This window comes from Chaetodon auriga, chromosome 18 (genome assembly GCF_051107435.1).
Source record: "Chaetodon auriga isolate fChaAug3 chromosome 18, fChaAug3.hap1, whole genome shotgun sequence".
In the NCBI taxonomy this organism is placed as follows: Eukaryota; Metazoa; Chordata; class Actinopteri; order Chaetodontiformes; family Chaetodontidae; genus Chaetodon; species Chaetodon auriga.
In genome coordinates this window covers 3,771,630-3,791,383 of record NC_135091.1, presented here as the reverse complement: position 1 = coordinate 3,791,383, position 19,754 = coordinate 3,771,630, and the positions used below count along the sequence as shown (strand labels likewise).

The 19,754-nt window shown below is 43.5% G+C and overlaps 1 protein-coding gene across 1 annotated transcript in view; it reads left to right on the top strand.

Annotated features, from left to right (window-relative positions):
* nmbr (neuromedin B receptor) overlaps positions 1-10,623 on the top strand; it is a 34,830-nt gene extending 24,207 nt beyond the window's left edge. Inside the window, exons 4-5 of the mRNA XM_076757153.1 lie at positions 6,309-6,547; positions 8,534-10,623. Of these exons, the coding sequence (XP_076613268.1) occupies positions 6,309-6,547; positions 8,534-8,696 (402 nt within the window). The 3' untranslated portion in view covers positions 8,697-10,623. The remainder of the gene's footprint in view (positions 1-6,308; positions 6,548-8,533) is intronic.
* The last annotated feature ends 9,131 nt before the right edge of the window (positions 10,624-19,754 follow it).

The window sequence follows — 19,754 nt, the reverse complement described above, 5'->3', positions numbered from 1 at the left end:
ACTGTCTCACGTGTGCAGTCGTTACCGGGCACCGACCGACAAAGCAGCAACAGCAGCAGAAATAAGAGCACCTACAACAACATTCAGAAACATGAAAGCTGGTTGCAGCAGTTTAACCCAGACTTTCTGTTTTCTGCCTCTGATACAAAAACAATGACAAGAGTTCATGTTTATTCATGAAGCCTCGACAAAGGAAAAGCCAGAAAAACCCTCGAGCAGCACAGTTTACAGAAAGAAGTGTGTGTGTGTGTGTGTGTGTGTGTGTGTGTGTGTGTGTGTGTGTGTGTGTGTCTGCACAATGACACAATGGGGTATAGTGACGTCTTTCAGTTTCACATCTGTGATTGAAATCAAGCAATGTTTCATTTCCTCTTGAGTTTATTACTCATTCAAACGTGCAAAGTGTGTTTTAATCATCTTTTTGCTCATCAAAATATACGGATGACAACTTGCTCTGCAGTGCAAAAATAATGTTCAGGAGCTGCTATGACGTGCGAGACAAGCGTCACATGACTGACTGACTCCTGCTGGCTCTCATTACCTCTTTAAAGTATTAGTACTATTAGCATCGTTAGCCTGTGTCTCTTTCGTGACCCTCACCTTGCAGCATGTTTTAACAGTCTTACAGAAAGAAGACTGACGGAGTTCAGACTCTTCAGCTTTCTGCAGCAGGGATCTATCGGTGTTCGTGCACGGAGCGATGGCTGAAGTCAAATGAACGAAGGAAAGGATCTACATAACTCATTCTGCTGCTGCAAATGACAAAAAGGCAGAGGACAAACAGATTGATTTTCCTTTTGAGCTCTGGCGTCGATGTGATTGGTTTGCTGTAAAATCTCAGCTCAGATGCGTCACCTCAAACTTGATTTGTGTGTTTGGTGAGAGGAAAGCTGCTCAGGAGATTAGATAATAGGTATGTTTGGATGTTGCCGTGAATGACGAAGATTTGTGGAGAAAACTGATTCAAGAGCTGCTTTGAACCATCGAGAATGGATATTACCATGTCACATGAATGCAGCATAAAAAACATAATGATAGGGAGTCATTACAAAAACAGCATAGTGGACATTGTCTCATTTGGCTGATTGAACGTGAGCAGTCGCGTCTCGACAGAAGCTTTAAAGTCAGTGAATGTGACGGAGCTGCAGCTCTTCAGTAACAAGTGAAGCCCTTTGATCTCGTGAATAAATGCTCCAATCAACATTTCAAAGCAGCAACTTAAACTCTTCACCAAGGAGAAGCAGGTGCGAGGTGACAAAAGCAGCTTCTTCTGAGCTTTTTTATTGAAAAAGATCTGTGAAGAGAAGAAGATTAAAGGGACAAACAAGCCCACATTTCTGTGAGACCTATTCAGTGATTTGGAAATCTAAAACAATTATCCAAAATAACAGTTTTCTCCTGAAAGAAACAAGCTGCTACCAACTGCTCTTGGTAGAAAAACAAAACTCAGCCGCTCAAATGCCTAAAATCTCCATTTACGTCTACAATAACTTCTAACGTCCGTGTGAATGACTGCGTGCTGGAGACAAAGGAGAGAGCAGCGTGGCGTCGTTGTCGTGTGAAGTGGTGAATATGATGAACATCATAGCTGCTGAACGTTCATTTGTGAGCATTTTATCGTGGTGATATTAGAATTTAGCTCAAAGCATTGTTGTGGCTAAGTGCAGCCTCACAGAGCTGCTAGCATGGAGGACGACTGGCTCCACGTGTCAATCATTAACCTGTCGTCTAGGCAACCACACAGATCTCAAAACACAAAGCTTTGAGTTCATCGTATCTGTCGCTTCATTTCACGTCTGTAAGCAGAATAAATAACATCCTCTTAGACTTAATCAGTCATTCAAATGGTAAATGCATAGAAAGACAAATGAGATTTTGTATCTGAGCGTTGAATGGACATTGAAGTAGATGCTAATTTTCGTCTGTTTGTTAAGAAGAGAGACAACATGACCAACTCACCCACCTCCATGACTGTGGAGCTACCATGAAAACACACCTCAACCTCCCATTCACTTCAACTACTGAATGCATGAGAGATACTTTCATCCCTGTTGTTTTTGTGTTTTTCCTCCCTGGGCTGTCATCTGTGTGAGTAGGTTATCAAAACCTATGTTTAAGTTTATTGTCAGGCGGCAACCTTTAGTTAGCCACATGATGACGAAGGTCCTGTACACCTAAACTCATGCAAACTTACTTCTGAATATGATTTTCCATTTCTGCCAATAGATCCGTCTAAATCTCACACACTGGACGTTTAATGTATTTTTACTTTACTGCCAAGAATCGGATAAAGGTGCTTTTGTTGCCATTAGAGTTGTTTAGTTGACTGCATGATGGATGTAGAATAGTTTTGGGATGCATGACGGGAGACTGTTTTTCATCTGCAAACCTGACAGCATAACAAGCGTACAAATGAAGAAACGCTGGCTCCGGGCTTCGGCATTCAGTATTTGGAGCGTAATAGATATATGAGAACTTGCCGCCTCGCTGCACCTCAGTCACCTCAGGTGTCGATCTGTCTCAAACGTGCCTCTAATGGGACCTGGCAGCCTGTAACTCCCAGGTGGCTTTCCAGGCTTCCTCCTCCATGACAAAGGCAGCGGTTAGCGGCTCTGCTGGAGATGATTTATCACCACTGAGCTCAGGAGAAACTCCACTGCAAACATCTGAATACGCTCCATCCTGTGGAAGCTGCTGCAGGTGTGCTGTGCACTAACACACACATACAGAAAGTATATTCATACCTTCAGAAATGCGTGTACACACACATTTACACATACAAACTCACATAATCCGCCCTTCCAGATGGGTTGTGGCCTAGAGCCACAGGTGCCTAAGAGGATCTTGGGAAAAACGCCAAACTCTGCCCGACTGCTGGCAGACAATCAGAGCAAACACAAATCAGCGGCAGCCAGCCTGGAGAGCAGAGATGATCCGGCCCTGTAATCAGCAGACTTTGCTGCTGGTTAACTTCTTTTTTTTAAATTTACTCTTCGGCGTCTTTAACAGGTGACTCAGTCAAGGCGAACTGCCGTCGGGCTCTCTGAAGTCATAAGCTGGAACCTGCACCCGCAGAATCTAATCAGCTAAAGAAGCGCTCATTGTGAAAATTAACTAAAATGTTTCTCCAAACTCACATAATCTTCTTATTGTGTGCAAATTACTTTTGACGTCGCTGCATCAGGTGAGCGTTCCAGAGGTGTCAGAGGTCAAACTCCAAACAGTAAACAATAGATTGGCCGCGTTTCTAATCACCAACATACAGTCTGATGGCGTGTGAACGTAGACTCTGTGGATGCTGCACAACACTTATTAAACACTTATTAACTCATTTGTCTGATGACGGATCTGCTTTTAATAAACCTTTTCTCCTTCCTCTGCCTGAAGCATGCCTCTGTTTGGGTGTGATGGCTACTGCACGTATCCTGTGTTCTTTTGGACTGTTGGTTTTATGTTTCATCTGAAATGAACTCGACTAATTGGAAAAATACAGTTAAAGAACATTTTGGGAAAATGTGCTTATTTTCTTTCTTGCCAAACGATAAATGAGACGATCAGTCTTCTATCAATCAGATGAATACATAACTGCAGCAGTTTTAACAGGGTTTGTGTGCCCAGCCAAGAAATAATCTGGCACATAACCCCACCATAAAATCCAAACTTGCTCCCCTCTAATCCATTTTCTGCCACGTTGAACAAATGAGATATACTGTAAGTAAGCTAATTAGTGAGCTTTAAAGGAGCTGTTAGGTGGATTTTGTGACCTTTGGACAGAGCCAGGCTAGCTGTTTCCCTTTGTTTCATTTATGCTAAGCTAAGCTAAGCTAAGCTAACTGCCTGCAGACTTCATGTTTATTGCACAGACATGATATTGGTATCTATCTTCTCTTGTAACTCCTCTCTATGGAACATCAGCAGGTCTGTGATGGGAGGTGAATTCCTGCATGAACCTTTATTTTACACCTGGTACTGACTACTTCCTGTATTGGCACTGAACATTGGTATTGGATGCAAATTATGAGGTGTAGAAGAATCCAGTGAAATGCATGATTCCTTTCTCTGCAGTGATCTCAGTTAATATCGGAGTGCCTAAAAGTTCCTACAAAAAGTGAACTTTCATCACGAATTCTTCATTTATCTTTCGGCACTGAAATAGCTGCTACATCCTACTAGAGGCAAGAGGCACCATTTGACCTCACGTTTTGGACTTAATCGCATCAAGCCTGTGTTTTTGATGTGCCTTTAAATATGCCTCATGATAGAAGATTAGTTTTATTTCAAAGTGAAACAAAGTGAAGTCCAACACGTGCAAAAAACGTGTTAACGTGACTCTGAAGAAAGGCAAAAAGACCTCACAGAGCGCAGTGAACTCCTCGTGCATCGTGCATTGACCTTGTCTGAACAAGCCGGCGGTGTAACTGGTGCAGTGCGCTCCAGTTGATTGTCCTTTTTTCCAGTTCACTGCAGTGACGTCAAGTTCAGCGATTTACTGAAATACCAAACGGATGCTGAGAGAAGAAAAAAAAAAAAAACCCTGCCTGCACCTGATGGAGATAAATATCCTCCACCAAACCCTCCATGTGGCCTTATGTGTTGATATACATTACGTGGATGAGCGGCTCCAATGTGCTCCTTAGGGATTCATTTGTGCACATAATGGATTTAGAAGCATGTAAAAAGAAAACGGCAACAACATGCGGCTCTTAAATCTCCCCATCAGTTTAGCATCAGCAGCGAGTACATGGGAAGGTCAGAGGGTCTGATGCGTTTGACGTCTGCAATACACAGACCAGCACTCTGGAAAACACTGTTGACATTTGTGTGTGTTGCGTTGAATCCCTGTATGCAGAGATGGCAGACCTGTGCAAAGTGCATGAGTGGCACAACTGACCTTTTTCATACGTCTCTGGCAATCTCCGAGCATCCGCCTGACAAGGTCAAACTCCTTGTAAGTCGCCGTACATGTAATGCATTTGGTGCTTAAACACGACTCCTGGTCCATTCTGTACCTTCGTCCATCTCTTTCTCGATTTCCATCCATTTCATCATCAGTTGAAGGAAGCTTTTAGCATGCGGATCCGGTGGGAGTCAAACCTTTTACCTTGTCAAACATGATTACATTTTCCCGCCCAAATATGTGATTGTTGCTATGAAATAACTGCTTTTAACTGCGCATATTTATTACTTGTATCAGTTATTTTTGCTTTTAAGCGTTCCTGCAGGAAGCATGACGGACTTTGAAGCTGAAGTCATCTGTAGCTCGGTATTTTAGCAGTTAATGGCTTCCTACTTGCAATATTTTGAGCACTGGACTCAAACCGAACTGAAGACACTATTACAAGCACTTTAGTGTCTGACAGGTTCAGTCTGGATCTTCAAAAAGCAACCGTGTCCCCTGAAATCTACATTCATACACTGTTAATTTACAACAACAAATATGGTTTGAAAGAAATGTAATGTCACCCAGGTTGCATTTTATTTATTCACATAATGATGAAACATAATGATAGTTTTCATGAGTATATCACAAAACGTTCATACGAATCTGTCACATTTTGACTTATAATATGTTTATTCTGTTTTTCTGCAACATCCACTCTTGGTCTTGATGCCTCCTGACTTCCATGGAGTCGGGAAAAACCATGAACTTTACCCAATAATTACAGTCCCTCCAAATCTTATCCTCTAACATTAATTAGTTGTACAAACGTATTAAGAGGAAAAATCACATTTTAGTTAAATATGTAATTAGTCTGTAGTACAACCAAAGAAACATCATGTCCTTGGTCTTGCAGAAATATTAATTAATGCTTTAAAATGAATCAAATCAATCATCATTCTACATGTTGTGTCTGTGTTAACTTTGAGGTAATTACTCTGGACCCAGAAGTAGAGCTCAGTCTCGGAGACCACGTAAAATTTAATTAGTTAACGGTGGAAATCTGGGCCAAACGTAGTACAACTACAACACACGGATCCGACAGAGAGCAGTGAGGTACTGAGGTTTATATACTGCAGGCTACAGGTGGAGGTGATGAGTGGATTGGCGGCAGGTGTGCAGGTGAGGTGATCGAAAGAGACACAACCACACACAAACAGATCCTGACATACCCCGACAACCTGCAGTATGTCAGCAGTACCACATTGAAAACACAAAGTTCCCATGTGTGACACCTACAGTTAAAGCAGCTCCCGGTATGTCATCCTGAATATGAGCTCCAGTTAGTATCGTGCTGAAGTAAATGAGCTTTCTTTATCTCTCATACATGATTATTCCTCTTTGTGTCTTTTTATCTCTGCTCCTCCAGATGGAAACGAGGAAGCGTCTGGCCAAGATCGTGCTGGTGTTCGTGGGTCTGTTCGCCCTGTGCTGGTTCCCCAACCACGTGCTGTACATGTACCGCTCCTTCCACTACCACCAGATGGACCTGTCGCTGGCTCACCTCGTCATCACCCTGCTTGCCAGAGTCCTCAGCTTCTCCTCATCCTGCGTCAACCCCTTCGCCCTCTACCTGCTCAGCGAGAGCTTCCGCAGGCACTTCAACAGGTCGGATCCCTCTTCTCAAATAAGAGTTTCTGGTTCCTGTCAGACATCAGTCTCGCCTTTAACTATGTCCCATTAGGAGACTGAAACCAACAACATGGTAGTCCATCTCTCCATGCTTTGTCTTCCCAACCCTGTCTGTGGCTCTCAGCCCATTGGCTCCTTCTGAAGACACAAATCTTAAAGAAACTTCTCCCAAATATACAGTTTCATTTTTTAAAAGAGTCCCAGTAGATTTGTTGGGGACTATTAACCAGCTTTATTGGCCAGGTACGTGTACACAAACAAGGAATTTGATACCAGTTTTAGGTTGTTCTCAGTGGTTTGCATCCAAATGTATCGCAAATTTTAGCCGAATTTAAAGAAAACACGATGAGATGATGACATTTGTGTTTGATGTACTAATGTGAGGAAGGTCACATGAGAACAATCTGTGGAAACAGCGTCTTCTTCTCCTTGGGGTGAAAACAATGATGGAAACACATCTGATGTTAATTTAGATTAACTTCAAGTTCATTTGTCATATTAGATTTAGATTTGAAGTTAAAAAAATGCGACAAACAAAGAGGTCGGGGAGGTGGAGGGAGCTGCAGCAACAAATGGCGTTTTGAATATGACTGGACACCACTTGTCAACTGGGAGCCAAACAGCTGATGAATGAGCCGGCGACTGTGATGCGTGAATGACTCAGCGAATGCAAGCTCAACTCCAGCGATCTGACTGATCTAACACTAAGCTCATCGTCACATTCACAAGTCAATACAGTATTTGTACTTCACCCATTTTAAGAAGAGCTGGATTCAAAGCTCCTTCTCATTTCCACCACGGAGACAGAAACATCGAGATCTGGATATAATCCCAAATTCTCCAAATCATTAAGTAGCTTCAGTTGTTAAATAGATTTTGTTTGCCGCTGAGCAGCAAAATGTTGTGTTTCCACGTGTCAGCAGGCAGTTTCACAGAACGGTCTGCTCCCACCCAGAGAGAAAAGAGAACATTTCACAGTATTACTCCAATGAATTTCCCATAAAGAGATTGCAAACACGCAGAGAGTGAATGCTGGAACAGTACTTTTTTTCCTCCATTGATAATAATAAGATATGTTGCTGCTATTAGGATTGCAAACAGCTGAGACTCGCTTCTTCTCTGACAGGCTGCTGCTCAGTATTGGCAGGGTGTTGCTGATTTTTCGCATTCTGTGTACAGACCATGGTAAACTGCAATTGAAGACTAATCAAAACTTTCCAGCAGGCTGAACATTTGTAGAACTCTGAGCACTCACAAACAGATTCAGGAAGAAACCAGATGGCGAGCACTTCATTTCCCACTGTAAATGGAGTGAAAATGAAGTAATCATGGCTTCGTCATTTTCTAAATCTCCTTTTCCCACTTCCACTAAACATCCTGCAACTTGTCATTATTCTACCTCGGCAGGATGGAAACTCTCCTCATAAATCTTTATGCCAACTTCGGCACAATCCTTCCAAAAAGTGCGACTGTCACAGCGAGCCACAGTAACCCGGAGACAGGCTTTGTGCTTTCATTTAGGTCAGATTTGCAGGCAAATCCTCAGACCTCAGAAGCAGCAGAGAATAGGCAGGAAAACTAAAATGTGCCTTTGGGAAGCAATTATACTGGAGCTGTGGCATGAAGCTAGTGCCATAATTCACCTGACTTTGGATTTATTTCTTATTACTATTCAGTTTTGTCCAATTGTGAGGATTTCCATGAAGTACAGAAACCTTAAACCTTCGCCTTTTGTACCCAGGGAGCTAGATAATGATCTTTATTTCCCTGTTTTTTAGGATCTACTTACATTCAACTAAGTGTGTACATCCAACAAGTTTCATCTTTATTTTCCGTACACCTGTGCTGTTTTGTGGAGGCATATGTACAACATGAACAGTAAAAGGTCTTGTTTGTCCGTGCTACATTAAGAACACGTCAGGCCTTTGTTGCACTCAGTTCACTCTTCTTCTTCCTCTTCAGTCAGCTGCGATGTGGCCGAGGTCCCCGTCCCGAGCGCCAAGCCAGCTACATGCATAGTACCTCCCACATCCGCCTAACCTCCATCAAGAAGACCACACCCACCGCTGCCATCATCGCTCCAGCAGCCAACGGCAACTCCAACAGACAAGAAGTGGCTCTGTGAAGTGGGAGGCGGTGATTTCCAACTTAACCTCATCGAGGACTCCTGCAGCCACCAGACCGGGAGAAGTATTTAGAGTTTAGACGGGCAGAGGAAACCCTACAGGCTTGTAGCGGTTGAATGATTGTTCCAGTCACTCCTGTCAAATCGGATTTCATCATCTACATCCTCAACTTGGCAAGTGCCTCTTGGAAATACAAGGTCCGACATCGAAGGGAAGAGCAAAACCCAAAACTTCACTTTTCTACAGCCACAACTCTCCAGTTTTATTGAAATATGTTTGCTAAAAGTAGAACCTGTATCTTACTGTTGGAAGACGTTAAACTTTCAAAGAAGGATTTAACAAACCAAGTCCAAGGCTGTGAGGACGGACAGTCCTGTCGACAGCATGGTTACCACGCTAGCATGTCTGCTGTGAAAGCTTGTTTCTGTGTGCTACGTTGCCGTGATGCTCATCATCGATTGATCTTAAAAGCCATTTTCATCTATTTGGTGACACTGTATTGATCCACAGAGGAGGGGAGTTCTGCCTCTTTCTGTCAGCTGCCTCTTGATAAGGAGGGTGAGATAGAGAGCATTATCCCCAAAGACATGAGAAAGTTGACCTCTTATCCAAGGACACCTCAGTGAATGCTTGGACCCGTTGGAGGATTGAACTCTCCAGTTATGGGATGGTCTCTCTCTGAACTCCAGCTGCAACCATTTCAAAGATTAATGGAACAAATCTGTAGCAGTTAAAAACTACCCGAAGCCTTGTAAACCAAAATATCTCCCCATGTGGAGGAAAAGCTCTTTGGTAAATGTTTGGTCTGTGCTCTCTGTTACTCTCTGTGTCCACCAGGTGCAACCTTTTTGACAGCTAATGGCACTAAATGGATTCTTGTGGAAGGTGCTACTGTAGCTTCGCTTTCTGTTGGTCATGATGTCACATCAGTGGGTGCGCTCGTCTGCTAAACAGTCCGCATGTGGTTTGTGGACTTGCAGGGTGCCGAGGCTACTGCGACCAGCCTTCTGGTCCATGATGGAAATTGTCCAGTGTGGTGGCCTCAGGATTGTATCTCTGCTTTTTGCAGAAAATGTACTTCTGATGGCTTCATTGACCTGTGACACTCCAGCACACACTGGAATGGGTGCAACAAGTGTGAATCAGAGAGGATGAGAGTCATCACCTCTAAGTCTAAGCCATGGTACCCTGCCGGAAAAATGGGGTTTGCTCCCTCTAAACAGGAAGTAAGACGCTACCCCAGGTGATGAAGTTAAAGGATCTCGGGGTCTTGTTCACATGAGTGGGTAATCAGAGGAATCTGCAGGTTGCTGTGTAAGAGACTGGTACCTCTTCAACATGTACATTTGTACAGATGTCCCATCTGTGCAGCAGAACCATGTCACGCTCACCGCTCTGCTTTATTATTCTTCCTGTCAGATTCATTAGTTGTGACGGGGGATGCCCCCTGGAGAGGATACAGCAGTTTCTAGTAAATTATTGAGAAATTACAGAGCTTTTAAGTTAAGTGTTACCTAGTTGAACATAAATCAGGGAAGCATTTTACTAAAAGGTAACTCCATTCGTTTTCAAACAAAGCCAAATCACTTGTGTCATGTAAACCTTTAAAGATAAGTCACTAAAGGGTCTGACGGCATAAAGCGAGGTTCCCGGTGGACGCACAGACTAACAGACGTGTAGTGTCAGTGCTTTGTGTTGCTGCTTTGGCGTGAACTGACAGGTGCTGCAGTATGTGTACACAGATCGACGTGCCGTATATTGAAAACAGCCACGTACAGAAAAAGCTTTTGATCACATTTTGATGTTATTTTTTCCGTCTTTGAAATGTTTGATGTGTTTTTCAGTGGAAGGCATGCTTCATGAAAATAATGCTCGAATCTCATGAACACACATAATAAATGTACCTGTGTGAGCGCACAAACACACATCAAGTCCCAGACTCGGTTATTAAGCAGCACTAAAGGTCGAGACAGTACACGTTTGAAGGCAGCCTGATTACTGGTTGTCACTTTGGGCTCTTAGCTCATCAAACACACAAGCAGGTGTCAGTGAAGCTGAAATTAGAGCAGGTAGGCGGGTGTCAAAGCATGTGAATGCACCTGTTGGTGGCTGTCAATACACATGGGAAAGAACAGTGTAGCTGCGTGCAGCTTGACAGCTGATAGGACATCAGCTGGAGGGGAGTTGAATATCGAAGGAAGTCCCTTTTTGCAAACATTATTAAAAGTGAGGACAGGTTCAGTGATTCATTCAGACACTTTGCTGTGATTTACTGCAGGGATTTAACCCTTCAGCGACCTCCTGATCACTCTGATGGTTTCAGCGCTGCCCTGCTTCTCATGCTGAGTACAACAGGTCTTCTTTAAATCCACCAGGAGCTGCACAGTGTTACAGGTATTAAGGAAGGCGCCTTGTCTTTACAAAACGCGCCAGAGGCCTCAGAAAGAACAGCTTAAACTCTCATGAGCGTGCATGGCTGTTTTCAAGCCCTCCCGAATTGATGGTGGTTGAACCTTTGTCCATTTGCCAACGTGGCTCACCATGTAACCGTAGGACCCAGAGAGGGAAACAATACAACTGCCATATGTCCGTGAAGACTGTCATTCATCCAGGTCAAGGCACTTCTAGGTGTTATATTGGATGAAGGTGTGAAGCCCTCAAATAGTGATGATGGAACAGGAACAGTTCGTGTGTTGGTCCGGTCAAGTTATAACAGCCTGACAGTTTAGGAAATGACTGCAGACGCAACAGAGAGGAGAGATGATGTGACACTTTCAATGATGTTTGCTCGGTCCTCCGCTCACAAGGCCGAGCTCCGACAGCAGCCACTGCCTGTGAGCACAGCTGCAGCTGCTCCGCCTGCCTCTGCTCGGTCAGTCTGTGGCTCTGGACACGGTTATTACTCCTTTTTATTGCCCTTATATTTACATGAGCCAAGAAAGCCTTGTCGAGCCACACAGGATTTAAACCCGCAGTGCTTCAATGCTCAACGCTCAGCCACCACCACAACCACCTCACTGCACACACACACAACACCTGCATTCAGAACAACCAAAGCACATGGCTACAGCTACAATCACAGCGACAGTCTGCATCAGTCAGCCTCAGCTGCTCCACCAGTCATCTACCCAGCCGCGATGATACCGACGTGCCGCTGAGCAGCCTCAGCAGAGGGTATGCCGACTCGCGCTGTGGCCACAACCAGCTGCAGTCTGCTACATAATACAGAATGTTTATAATACAGATCAGCCTTCCTCTGTGGATCAGAGGGAATGCGAAATGTATTACGAGGGGACCACCATGACCTTTCAGGGGACTCGGTAAGCCAGTCGCAGCAGCTGCCGACCAGTCAAATCACTCGACACCCATGAAACCGTCAGCAGCGACGGCTCGCTGTTTATGTTTGATATTAAAAATGTAGATTTTATTACATCTCCCAAGAAGGTTGGATAATCTGTTGGCGACAGAAAAACGAGTAACATTTCACTTTTTTGCTGCATCTCTAATAATAATAGTGCCAAGACGTTGAATGAAGCTTACGATGCTTGAGCTTAGGTGTAGAAAAGTGCAGACGGAGGGGAAACGGTTTTTCAAGAAGTCACCCCACCAGGGTTTTCCTCATGTCAGGAAACATTTAATCTGCACGTCACGCGCCAGCTCGTACATGTGTTACAGTGTAAGAGCAGCAGTTACAGTCTGTCCTGAGCCTCCTGAAACTGTGCAGACTACTATGCATGCATGTTATTAAAGGGGGACAGACGATAACCACCATCTAATTGGATCATCTGAGCATAACATTAACTCAGTATTTATTATGCTACAAATGATAATTCACTCTCTGATAATGGCTGCCTTCTGCGCATCCAATCACACCAATCTGTCTAAGACAGTGCTGAAATCTGAATTTCTCTCTGCTGTTTGTCTCTCTTCACTCTGCCGCATGCAACCTCGCTTCACTCCGATAACGATATCTGTCTGTTCAACACGATCCGCTTCCTCACCTCACGAAATGCTGCACACACGGTCACTGGCCTCAGATGAACGATTTGACGATTTCACCGTACTAATGTTAGAACGGTTCAGTGTGAATGCATGTTAATATGCGACACATTAGCACATGACTTATGACAATATGCTAATGATAAACATCTGCAAAGGTTCATTGTGTACGAGCGCTTTCCCCCACAATAGTCTGAACTGAGTCAAATCCTCAACAGAAACCAACCAGAACATTAGCAAAGGTCATGTTATCTGCAGACTTGAGCTGATAAGAAACTAAACTCTGGGTTGCAGAAAATAACAAAGATATGCCTGAAATCATTTCAAGTTTCTCCGATACAGAGAGCACTGACAGCTGGTTTTTTTTAATGTGGATATAACGCTGTTAGGTTGTTTTATGTATGAGCAGGAACCATGAACGGCTGCAGTCTTACACTCTGTTTCTGTTTCACACTTTTACCTTTTCTCTTGCTGTTTTTGTCTCATTTGTTTCTCTCGTTGTTTTTCTCTCCTCACGGCTCCTCTCACGTCTTTTCCCTCTCCTCTCCTTTTCTGTTGCGTCTGTCACTCCTCCATGTCCTCTTTATCTATTCCCACAGCCTCTCCGTCTGCCTCCCCCCCGCGCGCCCCCCCTTGCTCTCCCATCCACTCTCTAATAATGTGTTTTAATGCATACAGCTGTTCCTGCTGACAGTTACACCTCTTCTGTGTTCAGACGAAGCATTTCAGGTCAGCGCTGGCAGGAACAGACAGACCGGAACACAAATTTTTATATTAGTTTTATATCATGTTCTTGCTACAATTCGGTGATGTTTTGCAAATATATGTATATTTAACGGAGAAATGAGGCCAGGCTCCAACTGCAGAATGGAGAAATGACATCAGCGAGGGAAAAAATAAAGATCAACAAGAAAACAGAGAGAAATTCAACTTCATTCAGCATCCTTTAATCCATACCATAATGTGCATGTTCTCTGGTGAGATGCATTCTGGGAAGTGCACGACATAAGTGGGCTTGCTAAACTACAATACTATATTATAGCTTGCAGCTCAAATTGAACATCGTGTCGGAGAGAGTTTTCACCTTTTGAAATGAGAGAGGATGAATCAGAGTATATTGTGTTATTTGGGATTTTAAATGGTCTCATTACTGATTGGTTTAATTAGGCCCATCACAGCTCCAGGGGCTGAGCAGCCTAATAAATGAGGAGCCCTTTGTGGCGTGAAACAGGAGCCAATATTCCCTGGAAACAAAAGATTAAGAAAATGACTGTTAACTACTCATCCAATCAGAGCCAAACATGGAGACAGAGGCGCGTTAGTCATCAGTGGACAGTGGTAAACTGTTCATGGTCTGTTGGTCCAGGGGAGGACCAGGACACAGTTCTGGGCCCGCGGCCAAGGAGACCAACATTCAATTAAAACATTAAAAGACTTTAATTAGCAGAGATCAAAGCATCTTCTCTCCCCGAAGAAAAAAGTGTGACCTGAGAGAACGTTGAATTTTTAGACGGAGTTACCGGACATGTTGGGGGGGAATTCTCCGAGGAAACTCGAATGAGGAAAAAACTGCTCGGAAAACTTTGCGATGCTGCTTGAGTGAAGTTTATTTTCACAGTTTGAATGTTGAAAAATGACAAAGATAAATGAATCTGAACAGGAAAAGTACAACGACACAACAAGAGTAGATGTTAAAGAACAGAAACTTTTGGCTCGTGATGAAGTGAATGAAACCACATTGTGTTGAATTATGTCTCGTGTGTAAAAGTGTTTTAAAATGTGGGTTTTGGTCTCATAATGCTGCTCGACTCACCTTTTCTCTTGTTTATGCTTTCACTGAACTGTATTATTTTGTGTATTTATGATGCTTTGACATGCAAACAAATGTCATTTTTCTGAACTTGTTGCCAGCGTATTGATGCATATTGTCATGTGCTCTTAATAAAATACAATCACAGGTTTCCAGCGTCGTTCGTGTGCACGGGAGGGATGTAAGTAAGGATGCACGGCCATGAGAAAATGAAGGCAGGTGGCATTCGCTCATCACGCAGATAAGACAAATAGTGGAAGATAATGAAACAGTAATAATTCAGATCTGTAAGCAGCACTGACAGCTGACATGTGATTCTGACACAACAAAGTTCATCTGCACCTCCTCATGAAAAAGGTGGTGCACGTAGAGTTAGACGATGAAGTGACTGATCATGGCTAGCTGGCAAACTGCTATAGCCGTCGAGCTAACTGTTAAAATGCAGATGAGAACACGTTAGCACCACTCAGTCACACCTCTCCAAGCTAGCTGAACCGCTAACAGTACCATATGCTAATTGATGTGATTCCTCTCGTCACTGCAAACCATTCCTCTTTCACCGAGCAGTATTTCTATGTAGCCTCCATAGTGTAATTAGCACATTAGCATGGTCATCTGCATGGGTTTGAAATCAAGTAAACCTACTATGGTTTTGCAATAATCTTCTCGACTGTCATGTGAAACAAACACAGCAACATTTTAACTGTGCTCAGACATAATCAAGAACAAGTAAAAGGTCCAATACATCAGCATATACGTGCATTTTAAGAAACTACACGGAGCAAACATACAGGATGTAATGTGCTCCTAAATCACCTCCGCTAATTGCTTACTGCACTCATCCACCAATGGAAAAAAAACAAGTTGCAGCATTAGATTAACACAGCACTAATCAGCATTATTGATCGGCTGAGTAATCGAGGAAGGACCGCGCAGAGAGTGAGTGGAGACCTGGCACACTTTGATAATGGGAGCCCAGTTTGAAGCCTTTACGGTCTGTTTCTGATCAATACGGCGCCTATTTAAACTGTCTACGACGTATTCATCATGGAGGTAAAGCGAACATCAGAAATAAAGCGTTTGTCAGCAGCAAGTCTGTGATTTGTGTGTTGTGGTTTTTCGTTGAGACGAGCTGAGGTCAGCTAACAGCGAGGGGTGAGAAGCAAATACATCTTCATCGATTAGCATTAACGTACTGGAGAAAAAAAAGTCTTATTCACTTCTTATATTATCTGCCTCATCTGGTTTTACTTCTTTAAAGCAAGACAAAGATTATTATTATTATAAATGTCTAAGAACAGCACGTCAGCAAACAGTTGCTTGTCCATCCCACTGGGGTCGAGTTTGTGTCCGTCTGATGAATCTAAGTCCAGCTTTCGCTGTCGTTTTGGCTCTGATTTGGTTTCCACCATCTCCTGAGAGAAATATCCATCTGCTGAATGCTCTGCTCTCTGCACCAGCTCGTCTCTGACGGTGTGTCTGGAGTTTAGTGCTGAGCAGACAGTGTGCATCAAGGGTGTGTTTATCAGAGGTTGTTTGATGGAAGCAGCTGCTGGAAACAGAGAAAAGAAACGTTACTCATAAAAGCTTGAGATAAAAGAAGATAAAGAGCTCAGTACGACTGCTGATAATTCTCTGTGGGCAACAACCTTCACATCAGCCATCTGACTCAGTGTTAATATTGAACATAATGCCCCGGTGGAGCTTTAAGTAACAGCCCATTTCAACACTGGAGACACATTTACACTGGGGTTTGTCCAGCACAGCCATCATCTTAAACAATTACTTTGACATTGTGGGAAATTACCTCATTCATTTTCTTTCCAGGGTTTCATTGTCACTTTCATCTCTGCACTGTATATTTGAGGCTACAGCCAGCAGTTGGTTAGCTTAACATAAACACCGAGAAAGGGGTGAAACAGCAAGGGTGGCTCTCTTCAAAAGCTAACAAAATCCACCCAGCAGCAGCTCTGAAGCTCACTAATTAACACACGATATCTTGTTTGTTTAATGCTTATGGGAGGAAAGAGTAAAATGACATGCTGTGCTTTCAAAACAGAGTTTTTTAGCTGATTGTACCTTCATGATGACACCGTGTGTCCATTTTAAGTAAATATCTTAACTTTATGTTGTAAGTAACTTCTAAGATTAGAGTGAGGAAACTAGAACAACGGCTTATGGTTAAAAATCGTCCATACAGTTAATAAAAAAAGCTAATGTTTGCAGGTTTGTCACAAGGATACAAGGACACCAGGCTGCCTTCAGGGTTTTTCCTCTCAAAGTTGGAAGAGCATGTCCATCCTTAGTCAGATCTGCTCGCACAGACCGAGACGGAGACTGATCTCACACAGGTTGACAGATGGATAGAAGAGGCCGACCAGCTGGAACAGCTACTCTCACCATGTGCCTTGTGGGAGGACACATTGCATGACTCCATTCCTTTATCTGCAGGTGAGAAAACCACCGTCCCCTTTCAGATAAAAATTAGAGGAAACGCAGCACGTCTTGATTGGCTTCACGCAGCGTGTATTTTAATAAGGCGTCTCTTTATGGGGGTGCAGGGAAACGAGGGATTGGACCCAAATGCAGGACTCAAAGAAGGCAGGTTGAAAAAACAAAAGCGACCTTTGGTAACGTAAAGCTGATACCAATGCACAAAAACAGGCGGGCAGCAAAAAGCAGACTAAAACGAGGAAGTCATGACAAACGCAAACCTGACGAGTCAAAGAGGGAAAACACATGGACTGAATACACAAGAAGCTGATTAACTAATGGAAGACAGGTGATGCAGAAAACAGGTGGGAAAACACACAAAGACAGGAAGTGAAACAAAACATGACACATGAGGAGAGAAACCTTCAAAATAAAACAGGAAACAGACGGGAAGCAAATCCACAAAAGTCCCTTTTATTTTAGATAAAACTGAACTTTGATTGAATATCTGCAGTTCACACACACACACACACACACACACACACACACACACACACACAGCTCAGGTCAGAAACTCTGAGAACGTTAAGAGGAGGAAGCTGTCAGTCACAGGAAGGTAAAGTGACTTTTATACTCTTTTAAAAATGTCCTGATGTCCTGAGTCCCGTCCACCTGGGCCTCTAAACAAACATTACAACGTCTGGCCTGCTGTCAATAGTCCGGTCTGAATGACGGTGAGTCCGACCTCTAGTCATCACATAAACCTTCAGTGACAGAGAAGCATTCAGAGAGGGCAGACGCTGTCTGGCCACGTCCACCTCTGTTCATGATCGTAGCGGCTGGTCGGACTAGATGAGCCAGATATGCAAAAGAAGACTGAAAATGAATAGTAATGGGTCAAAGGATGATTAATTCAGCTGAAGATAAATAGATGAGAGAGGACGGGGGAAGAGTGTGGTGAAGTTTTCTATCAGTGTCACAGAGAGATGTGAGAGCTGCTGGTGTCTTTCTGTGTTTCTAATGTCTGAAAGCGTCTCCTCTGTCAGAGAACAAACCAAGAACCAATGAGACAAGACAACAGAGACTCTGCTCCACACGAGGACAGCCTGACAAACCGGGTCTCTACGACTACATATACTGAAGAACTGATTGGATGATTGGATACAGGTGGAGTGAGAAACTGACAAAGACAGGAAGTAAAACATACATGAATGCACAAGGAAAGCTTTTACAAAATAAAACAGGAAATGTATTTAACCTGAGTCCATGCACGACATCACAACGTCATAGTTCCAAGTTGAAATCACCTCTTCTAGTTGGAGGCAGTGCAGATTTAATTCAATGGATAAAAGGGAGGACAGAAAAGTCTCCACATTGTGACTCAATCCAAGATAACAAGTCCAGATGTTCACCCTTTCTGAATCGTCAGAACCGACGTTACCCACTCTCTAATCTCGTCCTCCACGCGCCCTAACTATTAAACTGAATCATCAATCATAACACGGTTGAGTATGATTAGAAACCTCTTCAAACAGCAGTGGCGAGCGTCACAACATCTATCAAACACATTGTGATCAAATACCATTCAAGAAGAGATGCCATGATCACGTGTAAGATTTTCATTAAAGCCGAGCACTTCACCAGCTGATCCCGCTGATTAAACCTACGCGTGGCTGCTTCTCCATGGCTCATGGTTGGACGGGCAGATATGAGAGGCAGACAGAGACATAAGTGAAATAAGTTAATGGAAAAATGTGGGGAAAAAAAAGGGGCCGACGTACGAAGCAATCTGTAATGTGACTGCTCTGGCTTTCATTGAACCAAAGTGATATCTGCGGGCGGCAAACCCATTTCCTGCTTCAGATTTAGAGGGATAAGACCTTCCTGTGAGTCAGCCACGCGTCAGTGTTGCTCAGATGAGGCATTTAAGAATCACTGGGTCGAAGATGATGTTCATTATGTACCGGGGTGGGGGGACCTTATTGATCCGTGCTCAGCCTTTATGAAGCAGAATGGGACTTAAATCACCTGTCCAGCTACACTGTGCTCAGCCTGAAGCCGGGTGATTACTCCGTTTCTGCCCGTCCATCGACTGTTCGTCCATTCCTCACAGCTTAGAGCCCACATTCGTCTGCGTCTTCTTTGGTTTTGTGCCTCCCTGTGTAATTGTTTTCTCTTGGTTACATTTAGTTTGTCGATCATTCGGTTTGATTCAAAGCTTTTTGGTTTCCCGTGCCTTCTTAAAGCAGCACCAAACAACATTACGCCAACGCGAAGGTGAAAGTCAAGGTTTGCAGTCTCTTTATTTACAGGCACGCCATGTTTTAGCTGAGGATGCTCTAAGGATACTTTCAAATCTTCACACTGAGATAAGCGAATTTCCAAGTGAGTGGTATGATACATGTCTTCATTTTCTATTGTTTATACGCAGCACCCCACCACCCGATAGTTTGTCTATCGTGAGATTCTACCAACGAATGCTGCTTGTTTTGGTTCCGTCCTCCATGTGGCTGCAAACCTCAGCGGGCACCTTTCAAAAGCAGATCGTTTTGCCCGCCTTATTTTGCTAACTCGCTCAAATTATGTTGATTTGGTCATTTTTCCTTGATATTTGTGCTTCAATATGGAGCTAAACGGTTTCCTTTTTTGTCTGCTTTAAATGTGTTTATTGTTGATGTACCATTGGGAGTCTGCACACATGTGCAGATTGGCACATTGTCCGTCAGAATGGCGGCCATCAGCTCCGTCGTACGCGTTGCAGACGGAACACGGATGCTACACGCCCGATGTAAATTAGGTGTGAGATGCTGTTTAC